The 23,454-nt window shown below is 43.5% G+C and overlaps 1 protein-coding gene across 1 annotated transcript in view; it reads left to right on the top strand.

The window, feature by feature from the left end:
• The first annotated feature begins 5,046 nt into the window (after positions 1-5,046).
• LOC126354211 (CLIP domain-containing serine protease HP8-like) overlaps positions 5,047-23,454 on the top strand; it is a 90,811-nt gene continuing 72,403 nt past the window's right edge. Inside the window, exons 1-3 of the mRNA XM_050003719.1 lie at positions 5,047-5,083; positions 6,143-6,363; positions 8,073-8,415. Coding sequence (XP_049859676.1) covers positions 5,047-5,083; positions 6,143-6,363; positions 8,073-8,415 — 601 coding nt within the window. The remainder of the gene's footprint in view (positions 5,084-6,142; positions 6,364-8,072; positions 8,416-23,454) is intronic.

Below are 23,454 nucleotides of genomic sequence, written 5' to 3'. Positions count from 1 at the left end.
CATACCCCACAACAAGTAAAATTTCGGTATTTGCTGTTCTTCTTGATGTTGCAATCTTAATGGACAGCAGTATTCCGTAGCTGTAAGACAAGACTTAATACATCCCATAGCTTGGCTGCATCTAAGCACAAATCCCATTTTTTCTCTCTCTCCTCTTCATTTTCAGCTTTTCGTTTGTGGAACAAACTATCCGTTACTCTACATGTGTTTGTACAAAAGCCGCTTTTAAGGGAAGGGGAAAAATTGAGCGTATATTTACTCTCAGTATACACCAGATGTTTTCTCCTGACCAAGAGAAAACCAACACTTCTCTTAGAGAGTCTTTATATTTTGACTCCACTGCTTTCTCTTTCATTATCTCTTCTATTGACACTCTCCTAGCCTTTTTCTCTCCGCCACTGAGCAAGTAAATCCATTTGTATTCCTTCTGTACCACTGTTTATATCATTACTCCTAGTTGATAGAGACCTTATGTTACAATAAATCAAAAGTGTTGCTATAATAAAGTGATTTTATATTGAAAGGCCGCCACTTAAGAAAGAACATCTTATCATTCCTCCTGAAACTACAATTCGCATTGTATTTGTTACTTGTTTGGTCGGGCTGTCGATAAGTATGTCTACTACAAAACGCTGGCGTGATTCATCTTCCCTTGTCCGAAAAAGTTTGTAAATTTATGATAAGGACTATGGGACCAAAAACCTGAGGCCATCGGTCCCTAGGCTTACGCACTACTTAATCTAACTTAAACTAACTTACGCTAAGGACAACAAACACACCCATGCCCACTCGAACCTCCGACGGGGACAGCCGAGCGAACCGCGACAAGACATCCGAGACCGCACGGCTACCCCCCGCGGCTGCTTGTCCGAGAATACGGTGATCTCTTCTGAGACGCTAAGTCATTTATAACCCGAGAGAGCCAGTAGTTTTAGCAGGCGGTAGTTTTCGCTTCTCCCAGCCACGCGGCTCGCTATACGCAAAGTTGCTGCTTCTTGTCTGGTCTTCATTCGGTGCTGACTCTGACCTCCTCGCCATTTTCAGCACGTCGTATCAAGCTCTTATTCAGTTTTTTTGTCTACTGGACAAGATGGAGCTTTTAAGCAAAACATTTCGATGTAATATGGTGAGACGCATATCGCTGCGAGCATTGCATTTAGCATCCTTTCAACAAAGATTTACAGGTTTACTGGGATTGTAATTTCGTGTGCTAAATGTGGGTCTTTGTTCGAGTTAGCACTTGTTACAACATGTGTTACGAAGTCCATTTTAATGATAAGCATCCTAAACCTCAAGTCACTTAAACTTATACGCATCTGTCTCACTTAAAATGATTCGTTTCTTCCATGTGGAATATTATTGTTGTAATGTAGTTTTGAGATACTGTTCAGGAAGACTCAATCTATTTCAGAGTGTGAACGCAGCCTCCAGAACTGAACTGCATATTTGATTCCTTATTCAATTGTAGTATTAGTGAAATTAATTTGCCTACTTTGATTGATTTACTTCACCTTTTCCTTTGAAGCACGAACTTACCACCTGACACAGCATCCATATTACTCGAATAATTTTGAATGATTACGCTCAGCGAGCTCATATAATCCGTAGAACATGGTATATATGGGACACTTTGTACTATCGTGTTGCCTTTGAACTTATCTTTCGTTTATGTTTTTCAGATCGTAAGATATGTTTGAGGCTCCTGCAGTTTCTCCGAGATCTTCAAGCGGTGGAGACGAACGACTTGCACTTATTAATACTGGTCAAATAGCATAGATCTTCATGTTGTTAACTATTAATGAGTAACTTATTTTAAACCATGTTTAAAGAGTTTACAGGATCCATTTTTGTGCTATTCGTTATGCTTTGAGATGTAGAAAGTAGGAGCTCACACTTCATAATTCATGTTTAATGTCCAAAAAGACATTACTAATAAATGATTTCCCCTGCTGCTGTTATGCTATCGCGTAATCTTGCTCCCACTGTCACTCTCACTATAACTATTTAACTTCGCGTCCTTTAAAATGGTTTCTTCTATTTGGGACCACATTTCAGAGCAAAGTTAATTATTGTCGGTACCAAAATTTCTCCACACTGATGCACTCCAACTGACAGAGAGCTATTGTTGTTCAGTTTCGAGCACTTGAAAGTGACCTAAGGACCTAAATCGATTGTGGAGAAACTTTTCATGCAACTGGCACAGTTTCAATCTAAATTTACGATCTACTAACATCAGTTTTAATCTCCGCTTCCAATAAATTTCCTCTCTGTTCTTATCGTGGCAACTACCATAGCGATCTGCTAGACTTTCCATAGTTCTGCTGACATTCTTTGTTCCTTCAGACCTTTTTGCATTTATAATGGCTATTGGCATTGTATGAACACAAACAGGATGTCACTGTCATTCTCATAGTTCTGTCAGTTGAACAAATTTAATTCGCCAGAATCCTTAGACGTGAGGTGTCGCCCAAGGGGATTGCGTTGTCATCAACCCTTGCGCTGTAGCTAGTATGAAGATGCACGCTGTCAGGACAAGTCGCTGACGTTGTATTATGTAGGACGCATTGTCCACTAGCCATTCTCTAGCATTAAAAAACTAAACTCCGTCCGAACAGACCTTGTAAGGCCCAACGGTACAGACCGGCCGCTCTGTCATCCTCAGACCACAGGCGTCACTGGATGCGGATATGGAGGGGCATGTGGTCAGCACACCACTCTCTCGGCCGTATGTTAGTTTACGAGACCGGAGCCGCTACTTCTCAATCAAGTAGCTCCTCATTTTGCCTCACAAGGGTTGAGTGCACCCCGCTTGCCAACAGCGCTCGGCAGACCGGATGGTGACCCATCCAAGCCCATCCAGCCCGGCAGCGCTTAACTTCGGTGTTCTGACTGGAACCGTCTTACCACTGCGGCAAGGCCGTTGGCATTTTCTATCATACTTTGAGTTATATATTTGTAATGCGACTGTTTGTCGACAGGTATCAAATGAAGTACCCAGTGGTCTGTTTCAGCCACTGAGCCACGCCCGATCTTCTGATCGTGTCTTATTCTTGCAACCTTCTATTATGTACGTCATAGACTCTACTGCGTTGGAGCCCTATCACACTTGCAGTTAACAACGAAAGACCCTCACATAGTTTTTTGTCACAATCAGTTGAGCTTGAAACCCTCACTGCTTAGAGATCTCCAATAGTACGATATTTCTGTGACGACTTCGTTGACATTGTGCGCTAATACAAGAAACGTGGATTTTAATATTAAAAAACCGACTTTCAATGGTGATAATAAAAATAAAAGAACGAGAAATTAACCAAACATAGTGTTGCAAAGCACAGTTTGCGTAACAGTGCCAGAATACAACAATTAACTACAGAAAATGTAGAAGTGATGCTATAAACAAAATTACATGGTCAGTCAGTAATCACTTCTACATATGGCTTCACAAGCTTCTGAATTTTAGCTGGGTCGTTATTTTATTTTTCACAATATCTGCCAACTTCTCTTGTTGTGTTCGTCAGGCGTCGAGAGCAGAGTGGTTCGAGTCAAAACTTGATTTTTTACATTACACGTCTTTTTTCCTTTATTCCCAGATTTCGAAATGAAAAATATGCATTCGTCACGTCGAAATCTATAATCAAAGTAATAAATACACTATTTGATCAAAAGTATCTGGATACATATTCGTGGGCCTTAAATGAGATTCGTCCACCTCTCGCCTTTAGGACGACTTGAACTCTGCAGGAGGACTTTCAATAACGTGTCTGAATATCTGGGGAGGAATGGCAGCCCACTCTTCCTCAAGAGCCAAAGAGTGTTCCACTGGGTTCAGGTCAGGACTCGGGCAGGCCAGTCCATTTCACGAATGTCAATAAAGCATTGTCTCCAACATTCTGCTTCATCGTAGGGTTCACTGTCATGCTGATCTAAACAATCATCATCTCCGAGCTGTTTCCCTACTGCACTCAGCACACAATGCTGTAAAATGTGTTCACATCCTTCCACATTTGGGTTTTTCTTACTCCAAAATAAGGGGACCACACCCTAACTACGAAAAACACCTCCACACCATAACACCACCTCCTACATAGTTCACATGATGCCAGACACCATTCTGCGGACATTTGACAGACCCAAACCCATCCATCGGATTGCCACAGGCGTTTGCGTGATTCATTGCTCCAAATCACTCGTTTCGAGTCATCCACTGTCCAGTGGCGTCGATCTCTACATCAAGCGTCGCTTACCGTTGACCACAAAAATGTGTTGCCTTTGAGGAGCTGCCCGACCACTGCACCACATTCATGTTAACTCACTAAGCACAATCATTGTGCTAGCTGGGCTGCTGGTAGCACTTTGGAACTCACGAATAATTCCTTCCATTGATTCCACGCTAGTTTTAAGATCACCCTCCGCAGTGCTCAATGGTCCTTGTGCGTTAGTACGTGAGGTCTGGCTGGTCTTGCTTTGGCTATAATTCTTCTTTAACGTTTCCTCTTCACAGTCACATCACAGGGGTCTCCTCGGCAATTGTAGGAAGGTTGTAATGTACCTGATGGATCCGTTACTCAGGTGACATCCAGTGACTAGTCCACATTCGAAGTCAGTAAGCCCTCCTGACTGACTCTTTCTTCTACTATTGCTTCTCTACTGACAACACACTACTCTTTGCCTCCTTTTATACTGGCCTCTCGTGATATCTAGAAGCCAATTCCGCATTAATAGGGGTGATTAAAGAGATTGTAAGGCTCCAGACTACGTTTTCTGTAGTTACTGAAATGCAGCACACTGCACAGCAACGTTCTTTTATGTGCAGCACAGTCGCTGAAACACGTCATGCTAAGCATGAAATAATGTATCTGATAGAGTGTCTTATATTTAAATGCTTAATGACACACATGCGTGCCTTTTAAAATCTCATTGTAATGAATAAAATTAAGATTTTTGCTTCATTAGATCCTAATATTGACTGTCAGGTAAAACAAATTTACAGGGGCAAAAATATGTAAGATCGAATCTGGTAGTATCTATCTCACAGAGGATTGCAAAATGCGGTATAGAAATTTTACTGATTACCAGCATAACAGTAAGTTGTCGACCCTACGCTGGGCTATGAATAATACAGGTTTGCTAGTGTTCTTTGTAATTTTATGCTGTGTTATGTAAAATGGTATAAATAGAGGAACTGATAGGTTATCTACGACATGTATAAAAATCAGACTACAGTCATAAGAGTCGGAGGGCATGAAAAGGGAGCCAGTAGTTGAGAAGGGAGTGAGACACGATTGTAACCTATTCCTGTAATTATTCAAACTTTACACTGAGCAAGCAGCAAACAAAACCAAATAAAACCCAGAAAGAGAATTAGAAGTGACAAAGAAGAAATAGAGCTTTGAATTTTGTCAGTGACATTGTAATTCTGTCAGAGACAGCAGAGCACTTGAAAGGTCACTTGAATGAAATAGATAGCGTTTCGGAAAGAGATTATAAGATGAACATGAATAGAACCAGAACAACATTTAGAGTGAAGTGGAATTAAATCGTACGATGCTAAGGGATTTGTATAAATAGGAAATGAGATAGTAAAGTAGCAGGCGACTTTTGGTATTTGGGCAGTGGTATGGAGCAAGGAGTTAGCTTGAGCGGTAAGCGTCTATGCCACGAAAATATTTAACAGAATTAAGCAATCTCTTTATTGATCCTTGAAAATATTTAATATTCAGGGCACAAGCGAATCAGTGAAAAAGAGGGCAACACCTCATTATCAAATTTAGCGTTTCATGGCAAGAAGAACAATTCAGATTTAATTTTACAATGCTGCAGTTGCCACTCATAGGGAATGGATTCATAGACTGTCCCGTTGAACAGTTACGACACAGCTTTTGCAAATAACCCCCTGACAAACGATGCGTCCAGTGGTTTGGGTCGACAGTTTCCGGAAACGACCCCTCATCTGCGACCACCATACTGCAGTGTGTACCAGGTCAAACCTCGTTTCAAAATAACCAAGTACATTCAACGTCCATCAAATGACTCAGCTCTACCAAGGCACCATCGCATCACGTAATTCACAAGTGATGCCACATACGAAGATACACAGGCTGCCAATAGCTGAGTGAGAGTGAGATTTGTTCCTTGCACCTAGCAAACTCGGACACGCTCCTTACGGACTTCGCGCGCAACTCCACAGGTAAACATCAACTGATGCCGACAACAAGTATCAGCCAGGGGGCAGAACTTCACTGCTTCGGTTCTCGGATCGCCTCGTCGTGTGCTCCTCAGTTCACCGCTAGATTCGGCCCCACCAAAACCCACGGCGGCGCCCCTAGAGCGGCCGCTGCCAACTTCAGGCGAATGATAGCACACGTAAATTCGAATCGATCTATCGCACTCGAGTTAGAGCCAGCACCAAACGGGCTCAGGCAGCAAAAGAAGTGACGACGGTAGAAATTGAGAGAATACAAAATGAAGACCGGCAATAGCACGAAAAATATTTCTCAAAAACGGAAATAAGTTAGCACCAGATTTAAATTTGAGTATTAAGAAATTTTTACTGAACGTATATGTCTGGAGTGTGGCGTTGTACGGCAGTGAAAAGAGGATGATAAACAGAACAGACTAGAAGAGAATAGAAGCTGATGAGGTGCTATGGTAGAATTCTGAATATTAGATGGATGTACTGGACAACTAATGAAGCGATGCTGAATTCAATGAAGGAGAGCAGAAATTTATGACACAACTTAATGAAGGACTCAGTTGACACCACACATCCTGAGGATTTAACGAATACTTAATTTGATAGTGGTGGGAAGTGTGTGTGTCGGGGGTGGGGGGAGGAGGAAGAACAGAAGTGGAGGAAAATTGTAAAGGGAGATCGCTTGACCAAAGTGAGCGAGTACTGTGTGGTTATAATTAAACTCGAGCTATGCATGGGAGTCCAGTGTGAACTATAAATTATCGCATGGCAGTGAAACTTGGTACATATTCTGATGTGTTAATGTGGAACCGATTTCTGTTACTAAAAATTTGTTCCAATGTGGGTCACCAGGTGCAAATCTACGCTGTGAATGCAAGAAAGACGTAAAGCAGGGCTTCCCAACGTGTGGTCCGCAGACCCCTTAGGGGTCCGCCGGCTCTTTCTAGGGGGTCCGCGGCCACCTTTCACCAAATGATGTAAAGTAATGAGTAAAATTATTGAATAAAAATTTGAAAATCAAATTCATCACTATTTTTTTCGTGTGAAAAACATGTGTACTTTTACTTCAGGTCGTATTCCCAAGCAGCCTTTCCTGTTCCTAAGTGAGAACGTATACACAGTTTAGTGCCGGAGAATGCGTTTTCTCTGATCGACTCTTTCGCAACAATGCGGGGGTCGTTTGTGCGTCAGCTCATGGCGCTAGATGGACTGAAACCTTTTAAGCATGCACGGAGCAATCACAGCACTCGCTTGCACGTATGCGGCCCCAGGCACCCTTAAATGTTAAACTTGCTTTGTCAGTGCACTGCCTATTTCACAAGTCGATTTTTGGCCAGTTTATTACGTCTCCTTGGATCCTTGGCTGAAGTCAGGATCATTGAAGAAGGGTGCGGTTTCTCCATCGCCTTCACAACAAGGGAAGTTGCCAGTTGAAATGAATGAGGAGGGAGGACGACCAATGGAAGAAGAATCACAAGAAGCTGCAAAGACTATTGATTCTTCGGGAGGGGGGGGGGGGGGAGAGGGGGCATCATTAGGAACATGGAACTTGCATTAAGAAGCTTTCAGTTTCCATGGGTTTCACTCTGAAATTTAAAGTTACTGTGCTCTTGACTGACTAGGGGTTCGCCAGATGAAAAGGTTGGGAAGCCCTGACGTAAAGAATGTTTCCATATGTAACGGATTGGCAATAGGACAAGTGGGAAAAGATTTGCACCTGTGACCAAAATGGGAACTAATATTTTTACAGCGGAAATCCGTCCCGCATTAACACATTCGAATATCTAGCAAGTTTCGCTCCCACACGATACCTGCAGCCAACACTGGACCTCTATGGGTAGCTGCACTTTAATTGTAACCATTCGGTACAAGTGAACAGTACGTGGAAAACTGCGTCGAAACAGTCTTCGGACCGAAGACGCAACACCAGCGGTGTACGGGAGTTCACTCTAGCCGCAGTGAGAGTGTAGCGCGCGTTGAGGTTACCGTAATTCCCCGCAGCGCTCCCGCCTCGGCCAGCGGCTGCCGCTGCGGAACCACACTGGCAACTGGCGGCTGTCAGCTGTCAGCCGGGGGACTCACCGGCAGAGGGCAGGGCGGGCGCGCCGGCCGCCGCAGCCGCGCCGCCGGCCCAGTGTGCGGCAGCATGGCGGCCGGCGCGCCGCGGCTACTGTGCGTCTGCGCCTGCGTCTGGCTGCTGCTCGCGCCGGGCTCGCTAACGCGTAAGTACAGCTGCCCGCCGGCGCTCTGCGTGCGCGCTAGGAACGTCACAGTCCAACAACTCGTCCAGAAACTGGACTTTTATTCTAAGTCGATAAGGAAGGCGATACAGAAATCATCCTTGTTTTAGGATGAAGGGTATAAGACGGATGTCATATTCCTTGACTTCCGGAAAGCGTTTGACTCGCTGCCCCACTGCAGACTCCTAACTAAGGTACGAGCATACGGGATTGGTTCCCAAATATTTGAGTGGCTCGAAGACTTCTTAAGTAGTAGAACCCAGTACGTTGTCCTCGATGGTGAGTGTTCATCGGAGGTGAGGGTATCATCTGAAGTACCCCAGGGAAGTGTGGTAGGTAGCTGTTGTTTGTAGGGAAGCTGTCTTCGTTGAGTGACTGTAGGAGGATACAAGATGACTTGGACAGGATTTGTGATTGGTGTAAAGAATGGCAGCTAACTCTAAATATAGATAAATGTAAATTAATGTAGAAGAATAAAAAAAAGAATCCCGAAATATTTGAGTTCTCCATTAGTAGTGTAGCGCTTTCACGACCTATTCTTGAGTACTGCTCGAGCGTTTGAGATCAATATCAGGTCGGATTGAGGGAGGACGTAGAAGCAATTCAGAGGCGGGCTGCTAGATTTGTTACTGGTAGGTTTCATCATCACGCGAGTGTTACGGAAATGCTTCAGGAACTCGGGTGGGAGTCTCTAGAGGAAAGGAGGCGTTATTTTCGTGACTCGCCACTGAGGAAGTTTAGAGAACCAGCATTTGAGGCTGACTGCAGTACAATTTTACTGCCGCCAACTTATATTTTGCGGAAAGACCACAAAGATAAGATAAGAGAGATTAGGGCTTGTACAGAGGCATACAGGCAGTGATTTTTCAGTCGTTCTGTTTGGGAGTTCAAATGGCTCTGAGCACTATGGGACTCAACTTCTGAGGTCACTAGTCCCCTAGAACTTAGAACTAGTTAAACATAACTAACTAAGGACATCACACACATCCATGCCCTATGCAGGATTCGAACCTGCGACCATAGCGGTCTCGCGGTTCCAGACTCCTGCGCCTAGAACCGCACGGCCACTTCGGCCAGCTGTTTGGAACAGGAAGAAAAGATGCTAGTTGTGGTACGAGGTACGCTTCGCCATGCACCGTATGGTGGATTGCGGAGTATGCATGTAGATGTAGATGTAGGTCTTTTATGAGCTAGGAAAAACTACGGAAAACCTGAGTAGCCAGAGAGTGGTTTGATCCTTTTCCCTTTTGAACACAGGTCCAGTGCTCCACCAGGAAGCAGAAATCACTGTCGACTGACTGGATATTTACTACACCACCTGTCATTTTAACTATAAAATGAATTCGAAGCGCTTTTTGTTAGTTCAACTCATTGTTGGGTGTCAGAAGTACATTAAATTGTGTATTTCACTGAAACTGAATCTTCATAATAAAATCGCCGAGCCTACACATCTGTATATAGTTCGTTAACACTACCACACTATAACCCATGCAGGCCGCACTGTGGCACCCAGAAAGAAAAATACGCTGTGCCAGTATCTGGAATCGTGGAACTCCTGGCCACTCAGGCCCCCAGACCTACTTCCTCCCTCCTCTACACCCGTTATAGCTCCTCCAAGCAGTGATTTGCTACAAAGTTTTAGTTTCAGCATTGTTATTTTTGTGCATTATACACCTTACAATCGCCGGCCAGTGTGGCCGAGCGGTTCTAGGCGCTTCAGTCTGGAACCGCGCGGCCGCTACGGTTAGAATCCTGCCTCGGGCATGGATATGTGTGGTGTTCTTAGGTTAGTTAGGTTTAAGTAGTTCTAAGTTCTAGGGGACTGATGACCTCAGATGTTAAGTCCCATAGTGCTCAGAGCCATTTTTGAAAACATTACAATCAGGCAGAAATGACTCCAGCATGACTCACTTTTTCGCGTTATTATTAATTCAGTGTTATCACAATGGTGGAATGATGAATAAATAACCTTTTGATTAAAACAGTTCACTTATGGAGCTTATATTCTGCAAAAGTAGTGAAACACCTTAACAATTCAGTATTTTACAAGGGAACCAGAATCATCAAAAACGAAACTGAAAAGTATACGGGCATCTCCGGTGTTCGGACACTGTATAGACGAGCCTTTAGATAATGTAGAGTTGTTTCTGATCTCGATAATTGTAAATAAATGCATAATAGTAGAGAAAACATAGGAACACCCACAGAAGATAATACAAAAAAAAACAGAAACATAAAACTGGTGATCGACTTCGTTATAATTAAGTCAATTTTATATTCTGCCATACTAGAAAGCTCTGTTGACTGGAATAGGATATAGTATTCCTGAGACATTGTCTACAACGTTTGTGGACGACCAGTTTCGTAAGTACTATTCGAGTGCCCGCCTCAAGCTTGTCACCACAGAGAAAGAGACTAGAGAATTTACAGACAAGCTGCTGTATTTGTAACTGGTCTCTTTTTCTCGGAAGCGATGCATAAATCTCGGTAATTTTTGGAGAGCAATAGTTAGGTGTCAGGGAAAGTAGAGAGAAAATTCAGAGCTCGGTTAACAGACGTAAACTTGAAGACATTGTTCGCCTATCCATAACCAGATATGTCACTATTGTCTGAGGTAGGCATTTTACAATGTCTGTGAAGATTCTTTCAGCTGCGTTCATACAGTGCTACGCCTCCAACTTTTAAAGGTCAAGAGCCACAAATGATGTATCAACCAGGCGCTAATGTGTTGTGACTGTCGTTCCCAGAAGATACGAAGTTATCGGAAGCGAGGAACAACAGCGTTCAAAGTGCTCGTGCAATTGGACGATCACACTCAGCGACCTTCTGAAATGCCTAGGAAATGATTTCCTTTCCATATACGCGATACGTAGGTATTCAGTGGTCACAACACAGTGTTAGATTTTAATTTTCTAAATGCTGTTCTGTTATAATTATAAAATGCCTCAGTTATCTGCATATCACCAATATTAGTTGCTTTCATGTTGTTGAAGTTGCTACTTATAAAGAAAGACGATGACATCATCAGATACATAATCTTTTCACTAGTATTGTTATATGAACTTTTCTGTGGTGTAACAAGGAAGATGCGAAAGATTAGATTTTGCCATGTAGGTCATTGGAGACAGAACACAAACTCACATTCGTCAGGAATTTATTAGGGAAATCACAGTAAACCTACATTAGAATGGCTGGGAGGAGGTATGAATGAAAACAAGATCGTCGTGTTAATCACTAAACACTTGGGTTATTGCTACGGTGTAAACGTTTAATCGTAGATTAAATCAGATACACTGTTGTTTCTGTAGACACAGCGAGGAGACCCTCGAGGATGTGGAGGATGTCAGAAAAATAAAAATACACAATGCTTATTTATAAGAGAACCGACATGCTAACGTTACTTCCTCATGAACGTTGAAACAGTCACACATTTACCCACTTTTTTCATTTACGCGTTAAAAAGTCAGCACACACATTTCAGTGTGTATGCATGTAAAAGCAAAAGATATCTTCTAGATTATTGCAGCCAAGCATTGTCAAAAATAAATAAGACATACAGATAACATTACTGTACTCAATCTGGGTGGGAATCAGGTGTTACATAGCATTTATTTTAACTATTAGGCCTATAAATAATTATTCATTTATTTGCTCTGCTTCGAAATTCATGAGCTGGCCACAAATATATGCTTTAGGTTCCCCTCATATTATACAAGTAGCTAAACTTTTTAACCTTTTTGGAAAATTATTGAAAATGTGTTCCTGAAAAATGGACAATTTTCTGGACTCCTGACTTTAATAACTCTTCATTAAGATCGTTCTTATTCCTTCCACTGACTCCATTTTGAGAGATATATACATCATTTATGACAGTTTTCATTAAGCAGTAAATGTAGGAAGAAGTACAGGTCAGTAGGCAGCGTCTTTCAAGAGTGTTCTACAAGAAGTTCTTGAATACATACCATAAATTACTCGCAATACCCCAGAGAGGGCACAAAAGCTTGAGCTTGTCTAACTTGTATAATGTGATGGAGTGAAAGCAAGCAAAGTAAGCCAGCTCTTTAACGCTTATACTACATAAGTTTGTCAATATTTGAGACACAAATAAGATTTTTAGGCGTTTCGCCAGTTATACATTATGCTCCTCTCAACTGAATTTATTACCAAATGGTTATTTGAATTCATAGACCAGTGATAATTTCGAGATATCAACTCTGGCACTCTCTTGTATCCTCATCTTTTATGTACACTACTGACCATAAAAATTGCTACATCACGAAGATGACGTGCTACAGAGGTGAAATTTAGCCAACGAGAAGAAGATACTGTGATAAGCAAATGACTAGCTTTTCAGAGCATTCACACAAGGTTGGCGCCGGTAGCGACACCTACAACGTGCTGATATGAGGTATTTTTCTAATCGATTTCTCATACAAAAACACCAGTTGACCGGCGTTCCTGGTGAAACGTTGCTGTGATGCCTTGTGTAAGGAGGAGAAATGCGCACCATCACGTTTCCGATTTTGATAAAGGTTGGATTGTAGCCTATCGCGATTGCGGTTTATCGTATCGCGACATTGCTGCTCGCGTTGGTCGAGATCCAATAACTGTTAGCAGAACATGGAATCGGTGGTTTCAGGAGGGTAATACGGAACGCTGTGCTGGATCCCAACGGCCTCGTATCACTAGCAGTCGAGATGACAGGCACCTTGTCAGCATGGCTGTAACGGATCGTGCAGCCACGTCTCGATCCCTGAGTCAACAGACGGCGGCGCTTGCAAGACAACAACCATCTGCACGAACAGTTCGGCCACGTTTGCAGCAGCATGGACTACCAGCTCAGAGACCATGGCTGCCGTTACCCTTGACGCTACATCAGAGACAGGAGCGCCTGCGATGGTGTACTCAACGACGAACCTGGGTGTACGAATGGCAAAACGTCATTTTTTCGGATGAATCCAGGTTCTGTTTACAGCATCAAAATGATCGCATCCATGTTTGGCGACATCGCGGTGAACTCACATTGGAAACTTGTATTCGTCATCGTCATACTTGCATATCACCCGGCGTGATGGTATGGGGTGCCTTTGGTTACTTGTCTAGGTCACCTCTTGTTCGCATTGACGGCACTTTGAACAGTGGACTTTACATTTCAGATGTGTTACGACCCGTGGCTCTATCCTTCATTCGATCCCTGCGAAACCCTACATTTCAGCAGGATAATGCACGAACGCATGTTGCAGGACCTGTACGGGCCTTTCTGGATACAGAAAATGTTGGACTGCTGCCCTGGCCAACACATTCTCCAGATCTCTACCCAATTGAAAACTTCTTATCAATAGTGGCCTAGCAACTGGCTCGTCACAATACACCAGTCACTACTCTTGATTAACTGTGGTATCGTGTTGAAGCTGCATGGGCAGCTGTACCTGTACACGCCATCCAAGCTCTGTTTGACTCAATACCTAGGCGAATCAAGGCCGTTATTACGGCCAGAGGTGGTTGTACTGGGTACTGATTTCTCAGGATCTATGAACCCAAATTGGGTGAAAATGTAGTCACATGTCAGTTCTAGTATAATATATTTGTCCAATGAATACTCGTTTATCATCTGCATTTCTTCTTGGTGTAGCAATATTAATGGCCAGTAGTCTATATGTTGGACGGAAATTTCTTGCAGGTTCTGAGCTTCTTATAGAAAGCTTTTTCTTTTAAAAAACAGTTTAATGCCATTTAGTTAGTTAGAAACCACGTGTTACTGATCAACATGTCATAAACCCTTCTTTCTGAAACTAGTCTTGGTTTACTACTTATTTCTCTTTGTATCATCTGAAATGGAAAGAGACAAAGCGTCTGGTAATGTTTTCGTTGAAAAGTCATTAATACAAAAACGTAAGGGCCCTAAGACGGAAGCTTGCGTGACACTACATGTAATAGGTTCGCATTACTGTGAAAATCGACACCGTATATCAGAACTCTTCGTTATTGACATCTTGTGTTCCCTGCTAGAAACGGCGTGAACTATTTAAGAGAATTTTCTACGACACCAGATCTTAATTTATTTAAAGGGATGTTGTGAAACTGAAGCAATCTTTCCGGCTCGTCCACGGAAGTTCAGTGGTCACGGTCGGAATCAGCGCCGGGCGTCACGCGAGACAGCTCTGCCTGCCGAAGACGTGTCCGCCACCTAAACTGCAACACAGCCACCTTAAGAAGAATACATCTCCACACAGGAACGCACTTGCAGGCTCTTTTACAGCTTAACGTACTGACAAATCAACTACACTCCTGGAAATTGAAATAAGAACACCGTGAATTCATTGTCCCAGGAAGGGGAAACTTTATTGACACATTCCTGGGGTCAGATACATCACATGATCACACTGACAGAACCACAGGCACATAGACACAGGCAACAGGGAATGCACAATGTCGGCACTAGTACAGTGTATATCCACCTTTCGCAGCAATGCAGGCTGCTATTCTCCCATGGAGACGATCGTAGAGATGCTGGATGTAGTCCTGTGGAACGGCTTGCCATGCCATTTCCTCCTGGCGCCTCAGTTGGACCAGCGTTCGTGCTGGACTTCTTGTCCAAACTACACTCCTGGAAATGGAGAAAAGAACACATTGACACAGGTGTGTCAGACCCACCATACTTGCTCCGGACACTGCGAGAGGGCTGTACAAGCAATGATCACACGCATGGCACAGCGGACACATCAGGAACCGCGGTGTTGGCCGTCGAATGGCGCTAGCTGCGCAGCATTCGTGCACCACCGCCGTCAGTGTCAGCCAGTTTGCCGTGGCATACGGAGCTCCATCGCAGTCTTTAACACTGGTAGCATGCCGCGGCACCGTGGACGTGAATCGTATGTGCAGTTGACGGACTTTGAGCGAGGGCGTATAGTGGGCATGCGGGAGGCCGGGTGGACGTACCGCCGAATTGCTCAACACGTGGGGCGTGAGGTCTCCACAGTACATCGATGTTGTCGCCAGTGGTCGGCGGAAAGTGCACGTGCCCGTCGACCTGGGACCGGACCGCAGCGACGCACGGATGCACGCCAAGACCGTAGGATCATACGCAGTGCCGTAGGGGACCGCACCGCCACTTCCCAGCAAATTAGGGGCACTGTTGCTCCTGGGGTATCGGCGAGGACCATTCGCAACCATCTCCATGAAGCTGGGCTACGGTCCCGCACACCGTTAGGCCGTCTTCCGCTGACGCCCCAACATCTTGCAGCCTGCCTCCAGTGGTGTCGCGACAGGCGTGAATGGAGGGACGAATGGAGACGTGTCGTCTTTAGCGATGAGAGTCGCTTCTGCCTTGGTGCCAATGATGGTCGTATGCGTGTTTGGCGCCGTGCAGGTGAGCGCCACAATCAGGACTGCATACGAGCGAGGCACACAGGGCCAACACCCGGCATCATGGTGTGGGGAGCGATCTCCTACACTGGCCGTACACCTCTGGTGATCGTCGAGGGGACACTGAATAGTGCACGATACATCCAAACCGTCATCGAACCCATTGTTCTACCATTCCTAGACCGGCAAGGTAACTTGCTGTTCCAACAGGACAATGCACGTCCGCATGTATCCCGTGCCACCCAACGTGCTCTAGAAGGTGTAAGTCAACTACCCTGGCCAGCAAGATCTCCGGATCTGTCCCCCATTGAGCATGTTTGGGACTGGATGAAGCGTGGTCTCACGCGGTCTGCACGTCCAGCACGAACGCTGGTCCAACTGAGGCGCCAGATGGAAATGGCATGGCAAGCCGTTCCACAGGACTACATCCAGCATCTCTACGATCGTCTCCATGGGAGAATAGCAGCCTGCATTGCTGCGAAAGGTGGATATACACTGTACTAGTGCCCACATTGTACATGCCCTGTTGCCTGTGTCTATGTGCCTGTGGTTCTGTCAGTGTGATCATGTGATGTATCTGACTCCAGGAATGTGTCAATAAAGTTTCCCCTTCCTGGGACAATGAATTCACGGTGTTCTTATTTCAATTTCCAGGAGTGTATTTATCGTCTATGTTTCACTCCCATACATGGCTACACTCCATACAAATACTTTCAGAAATGTCTTCCTGACACTTAAATCTATATTCGATATTAACAAATTTCTCTTCTTCAGAAACGCTTTCCTTGTGATTGCTAGTCTACTTTTTATATCTTCTCCACTTCGACTTTCATCAGTTAATTTGCTCCCCAAGTTGGAAAACGCCTTTACTACTTTAAGTGACTCATTTCCTAATCTAATTCCCTCAGCATCACCCGACTTAATTCAACTACATTCCATTATCCTAGTTTTGCTTTTGTTGATCATCTTATATCCTCCTTTCAAGACACTGTCCATTCCATTCAACTGCTCTTTCAAGTCCTTTGCTGTATCTGATAGAATTACAATGTCATCGTCGAATTTCAAAGTTTTTATTTCTTCTCCATGGATTTTAATACCTACTCCGAATTTTTCTTTTGTTTTCTTTACTGCTTGCTCAATATACAGATTGAATAACATCGGGGATAGGCTACAACCCTGCCTCACTCCCTTCCCAACCACTGCTTCCCTTTTATGCCCCTCGACCCTTATAACTGCCAAATTGTAAATAGCCTTTCGCTCCCTGTATTTTACCCCTGCCACCTTTAGAATTTGAAAGAGAGTATTCCAGTCAACATTGTCAAAAGCTTTCTCGAAGTCTACAAATGCTAGAAACGTAGGTTTACCTTTCCTTAATCTTTCTTCTAAGATAAGTCGTAAGGTCACTATTGCCCCACGTGTTCCAATATTTCTACGGAATCCATACTGATCTTCCCCGAGGTCGGCTTCTACTAGTTTTTCCATTCGTCTGTAGAGAATTCGCGTTAGTATTTTGCAGCTGTGACTTATTAAACAGATAGTTCGGTAATTTTCAAATTGTCAACACCTGTTTTCTTTGGGATTGGAATTATTGTATTCTTCTTGAAGTCTGAGGGTATTTCGCATGTCTCATACAACTTGCTCACGAGATGGTAGAGTTTTGTCAGGACTGGCTCTCCCAAGGCCATGAGTAGTTCTACTTCCGAGGCGTTGTGTCGGCTCAGGTCTTTCAGTGCTCTGTCAAACTCTTCAACACTATCGTATCTCCCATTTCATCTTCATCTACATCCTCTTCCATTTCCATAATATTGTCCTCAAGTACATCGCCCTTGTATAGACCCTCTATATACTTCTCCCACCTTTCTGCTTCCCCTTCTTTGCTTAGAACTGGGTTTCCATCTGAGCTCTTGATATTCATGCAAGTAGCTGTCTTTTCTCCGAAGGTCTCTTTAATTTTCCTGTAGGCAGTATCTATCTTACCCCTAGTGAGATAAGCCTCTACATCCTTACATTTGTCCTCTAGCCATCCCTGCTTATCCATTTTGCACTTCCTGTAGATCACATTTTTGAGACGTTTGTATTCCTTTTTGACTGCTTCATTTTCTGCATTTTTATATTTTCTCCTTTCGTCAACTAAGTTCAATACTTTTTCTGTTACCCAAGGAGCTCTACTAACCCTCGTCTTTTTACCTACTTGATCCTCTGCTCCTTCACTACTTCATCCCTCAAAGTTACCCATTCTTCTTCTACTGTATTTCTTTCCCCCATTCTTGTCAATTGTTCCCTTATGTTCTCCCTGAAACACTGTACAACCTCTGGTTTAGTCAGTTTGTCCAGGTCCCATCTCCTTAAATTCCCACCTTTTTTCAGTTTCTTCAGTTTTAATCTACAGTTCATAACCAATAGATTGTGGTCAAAGTCCACATCTGCACCTGGAAATGTCTTACCATTTAAAACCTGGTTCCTAAATCTCTGTTTACCATTATATAATCTATCTGATACCTTTTAGTATCTCCAGGATTCTTCGATGTATACAACCTTCTTTCATGATTCTTGAAGCAAGTGTTAGCTATGATTAAGTTATGCTCTGTGCAAAACTCTATCAGGCGGCTTCCTCTTTCATTTCTTAGCCCCAATCCATATTCACCTGCTATGTTTCCTTCTCTCCCTTTTCCTACTCTCGAATTCCAGTCACCCATGACTATTAAATTTTCGTCTCCCTTCACTACCTGAATAATTACTTTTATCTCATCATACATTTCTTCGATTTCTTCATCTTCTGCAGAGCTAGTGGGCATATAAACTTGTACTACTGTCGTAGACGTGGGCTTCGTGTCTATCTTGGCCACAATAATGCGTTCACTATGCTGTTTGTAGTAGCTTACCCGCACTCCTATCTTTTTATTCATTATTAAACCTACTCCTGCATTACCCCTATTTGATTTTGTGTTTATAACCCTGTATTCACCTGACCAAAAGTGTTGTTCCTCCTGCCACCGAACTTCACTAATTCCCACTATATCTATCTTTAACCTATCCATTTCCCTTTTTAAATTTTCTAATCTACCTGCCCGGTTAAGGGATCTCACATTCCACGCTCCGATCCGTAGAACGCCAGTTTTCTTTTCCTGATAATGATGTCCTCTCGAGTAGTCCCCGCCCGGAGATCCGAATGGGGGACTATTTTGCCTCCGGAATATTTTACCCAAGAGAACGCCATCATCATTTATCCGTACAGTAAAGCTGCATGCCCTCGGGAAAAATTTAGGCCGTAGTTTCCCCTTGCTTTCAGCCGTTCGCAGTACCAGCACAGCAAGGCCGTTTTGGTTAATGTTCCAAGGCCAGGTCAGTCAATCATCCAGACTGCTGCCCCTGCAACTACTAAAAAGGCCCTCCGTTGTGGTTGCACTACGGTACGTCCATCTGTATCGTTGAGGCACGCAAGCCTCCCCACCAACGGCAAGGTCCATGGTTCATGGGGAAGGTACAAAATGTTACTGACAGATAAAGAGTATTCCGGTCACGTATCACTTATTGTCTAATGAAGCAAGTACTTTCTCAATCTACATGTAAGGAGCCTACTCAGTATCAAAACCCTTTAAATTCAGGGACTCTGACATTTTGTTATTCGTAATTAGAGGTTACTGGAAAACTACTATATTGACGATCCTAAGCATTTTGTAAGTGCTGACAAAAATAGAAAAATAGGGAAGTTTGAAGAAGTGTGATCAAACGAATCCCGAGGCCTGCTAGTGTATATTAGTATGGGATATGTCCACCCTTCGCATGTGTGACCTTCTGAATTCTGGTGCGGCACTTTCCGTGATGTGTCTGAATGTCTGTGGACGAATGACAGATGATTCTTTCTCGAGAACCGAAACCAAAGAAGATGTGATGTTGAACGCTGGGATCTGGAGCGAACCCACGTTCTAACTCATCCCAAAGGTTTATAAAAGATACCCAGTGTTGTTCAATTTCAGGAATGTCACCGTCTACAAGCCACTGCCTCACAGATGCTGCTTTATGACAGGGTGTATTGTCGTAGTGATAGGCCTACAGCCTGTCATCGTCTTCGAACTGTTCCTCTGCTGTATGCAGCACACAAAGTTATGAAATGTATTGGTATCCTTCCGCATGTAGCGTCTTCTTTAGTCCAGTAGGCGACCACTCACTTGCCGCTACAGACATCCACAACCGTACCGCCATATCTCCGTACTTCAGTATTTGCACTACCTTTAATGGCAGGTAACGTTCTTCCAGCATTCACCAAATCCGAACCCTTGAGTCAGATTACCGCACGTTGTAGCACGTTTCGTCAGCTCAAATCACTAGTTTCCAGTCATCCACTGTCCAGTGGAGTCGCCGTTTACAGCACCTCAAGCTCCGTGTTAGCGTGCACTTCAGAAATATGTGTCTTATGAGGAGCTGCTCCACCACTGTACTCCACTCTTTGTAATTCCCTACGCAAGATGGACTGCTAATAGCTCTTCGGAACCTTTCTGTTGTTACTACTTCTCTCCTGACAACAAAATACTCTCCGCCTCCTTTTATACGGAAAAGTCCGCCACTTGTGACATCTAGAGGTCAATTCTGCATCACATGCTTTTGACCAGACAGTATGTTCATTTTTTCACTTTCTTAGAAGGGGGCACTCATTTTCGAGTCACGATGTATTAACTATTACACTGAGTCAGTTTCCTCCTATAGCTCCGAATGTAAAATAATCGTATTGTGATGAGATAAAAAAGATTTTTTGGCGTCATTCAACATTTCGCCACCTTTCTCTTAAGTGCCAACATGGTGAACGTGTGACTGAACCGAGAGCTGAGGAATGGTGACTTTGTTAATGTACGTTCATAGTATATTGTCACTAATTGTATAACAGCTCTTGAAGTGAAAGTTCATTTTCTTCTATTTTTAGACCTGTTTTGTGTTTACTGACTTATACTGAATCCAAGATCCACAGCCCGTGCCCATAATGTCCCTTTTAGTTAAGAGGCTCCACCGTGCTGCTCTGTAGAAGGTAGTATGTATCAAATTGGGCAATACTGGGGGGGGGGGGGGGGGGGGGGCAGTGTCCGATGTTCGGAATGACGACTCACATGTTCAATTATTTCAGTCGAGTCGTTATGGAAACATATGCTGCAAATACAGGAAAACACAGGAGGTAAAGTTACCGCTGTAGGATCCGTAAGCGCAGTGAAGCAGCAGATTAAGAAACACACGTGTCGCAAGCAGTCAGATTGCTGCCTCACTGCGCTGTAGAATTCCCTATCTGGACGCGTTGCGCAGCGCAGGTTCTGCCATAGAACGGCGCCTCTCGAGTAACCGCTGAAAATTCAACGAGCACAATTCCTTTGGCATCTGATACTACTCACATTTGAATAACCAATGGTGAATCTGTCGCACATTAAAAATTAAGCAGTGAGGGATATATTGACACCCGTACCGACAAATAGTGCCAGTTTATTCTTGAGACAAAAACGATGAGGAAAGACCAAAACTTTTGCCCAAAGATAGTTGTAAACCTACTTTCATCTCTAACTGAACTTACAGTCATTTTCACGTTTTTTACCAAAAAAGTAAAAGTCGCCAAGTTCGTTCAACAGACGGGTCGATATTTCATGCAGTATATGTTGAAGAGACATCTGCCAGTTTGGGAACAAGTTTCCTTTTCTGCACTGTACTTCAGGCGCTGTTGACAACAAAATGTCATAATATATAAATTTAATGTGAAGGAGGCAGAAAGGAAAGGGAAGGGAAGGTACTGATAATATCAGCTGCATGTGGAATCAGCAGCGACGAGTGAAACTGTGTGTCGGACTGGGAATCAACTCAGGATGTGCGACTTACTACTAGGCAGTTGCGTTATCGCTGAGCCACCCGGCCAGTGTTTATAGCAAATGCGCGGACTGTCTCTGCTCGTCCTCGGCCAAGCCACATTCCCACCTAGTTCAAAAGAATAGACGCCACGCATTCATATAATTGATACATCCCAATGGAGTATAAATCCATAACCATCAATGCAGATGCACATTTCTCGTTCAACCGCCACAGGGAATCTAAAATTAGCGAGCACGGAAGACATGGACTGGTACTAGAGGTAAGTGGTGGCTCTATGTGGGAATGTGGATCGGCCGAGGAGAGTGGCGAGATAGTTGGAGCATTTGCGATAAACACTGTGTCCGGGTGGCGCAGTGGTTAACGCACGTGCCTAGTAAGCAGAAGATCCCGGTTCGAGTCCCGGTCTGGAACACATTTACATTCGTCGCCAGTTATTCACCGTAAAGTCCCGACGCTGGTGGTATCACAAGTACTTTTCCTTTCCTCTCTCCCCCTCCACATTCAATTTACATAATATGTATCACAGCTGCTAATTCCACGTGGTGTCTGTTCTTACGGATATTTTCGGACTTTTCCAAAAGAACAGACACCTCGCACTCGTATAATTATGCCATAATCTGCACAATACATCAGCAACAGATGTTACCAGGTTATAACTGCGTTCATATGGTCAGATGTAAAATCTTCTGGTCTCTCTTCCAACTGGCTGGGACTGGAGGAAAAATAAAAAAGAAATGAATATAGAAACTCTCTCTTAATATGATGAGAATGTTACCAGGAGATTATTGCTGCAGTTTTTACGCAGAACCTGAAACGTTCAGCGGTTTTTTGGTACTGCTCGACATGAACAGACATAAGCGTCGAATATTGACCAAATCAATTTTGCTCCCTCGTGCAAAGTTACGAAACGTGTTACTATAAATACAGATAATTCGTCCTAAGGTCAGACGAATCAATTTACGAAGCTTTGGACGAACTGCGGAACATTAACTTTAATGAAACACGGAGCTAGCAAAGTAATTTATACACTTTACACATTTATAATAAAATGTAAATTCTATTGACAATTGTGCAAATTCCTACCCAAAAAAGATAAGAAAAATCAAACGAAGTCAGGAAAACGATATCCGGAATACCGTTTCTGCGTGTTATCACGTTGTAAGAAGCACTGAAACGAAAGGATAGTAACTGTGACCACGCAAGAAGAACGTAGATAAAGGATAATCATTGGTTCAGTGTTAGTATAAAATAAAAAAAGTAAATTTGTAACGTCACAATCACTTTTTACTCACAAACTTCGGTCCATAACCGTTATAGGAAGTGTAACAGGTCATTAGCTATATTTAGTACCCACACATTATGATAGGTGGAGTACTCGTATTCCCTTATATGGACACGTCACTACATAGTAAGTAACCGACAACTGGCTACCTCCTACAGTTAGTTACGTGTTGTAACACTTGTAACGACTATGATTTCACCGGAAAACGGCAATCAATTAGTACCCAAAAGGTGGCTATGACGTCAAAAACAAATATTTATTTCAATCTCAGCTCTGTTGTTTTAGTACAATAACCAGTGATAGTAGGCGGCAGCTAACATTATGTGGAATACGACGGTAACAGTGCTAACAGCACAAATATTCACTGGGTCCCAAAACATTTTCAAAAGCACGCTAGTTCAAATTATGGAAGGAAGATAAGAAGGACGATCAGTTTCGAGCGTATCTTCACGTACGAAGCCAGTACAGATGGAATCAGATCGGATTAGGGAAGGAAATCAGCTGTATATTTTTACAGGAGCTATCCTGGTATT

This window comes from Schistocerca gregaria, chromosome 1 (genome assembly GCF_023897955.1).
Source record: "Schistocerca gregaria isolate iqSchGreg1 chromosome 1, iqSchGreg1.2, whole genome shotgun sequence".
Taxonomy (NCBI): Eukaryota; Metazoa; Arthropoda; class Insecta; order Orthoptera; family Acrididae; genus Schistocerca; species Schistocerca gregaria.
This window is presented reverse-complemented; position numbering and strand designations above follow the sequence as displayed.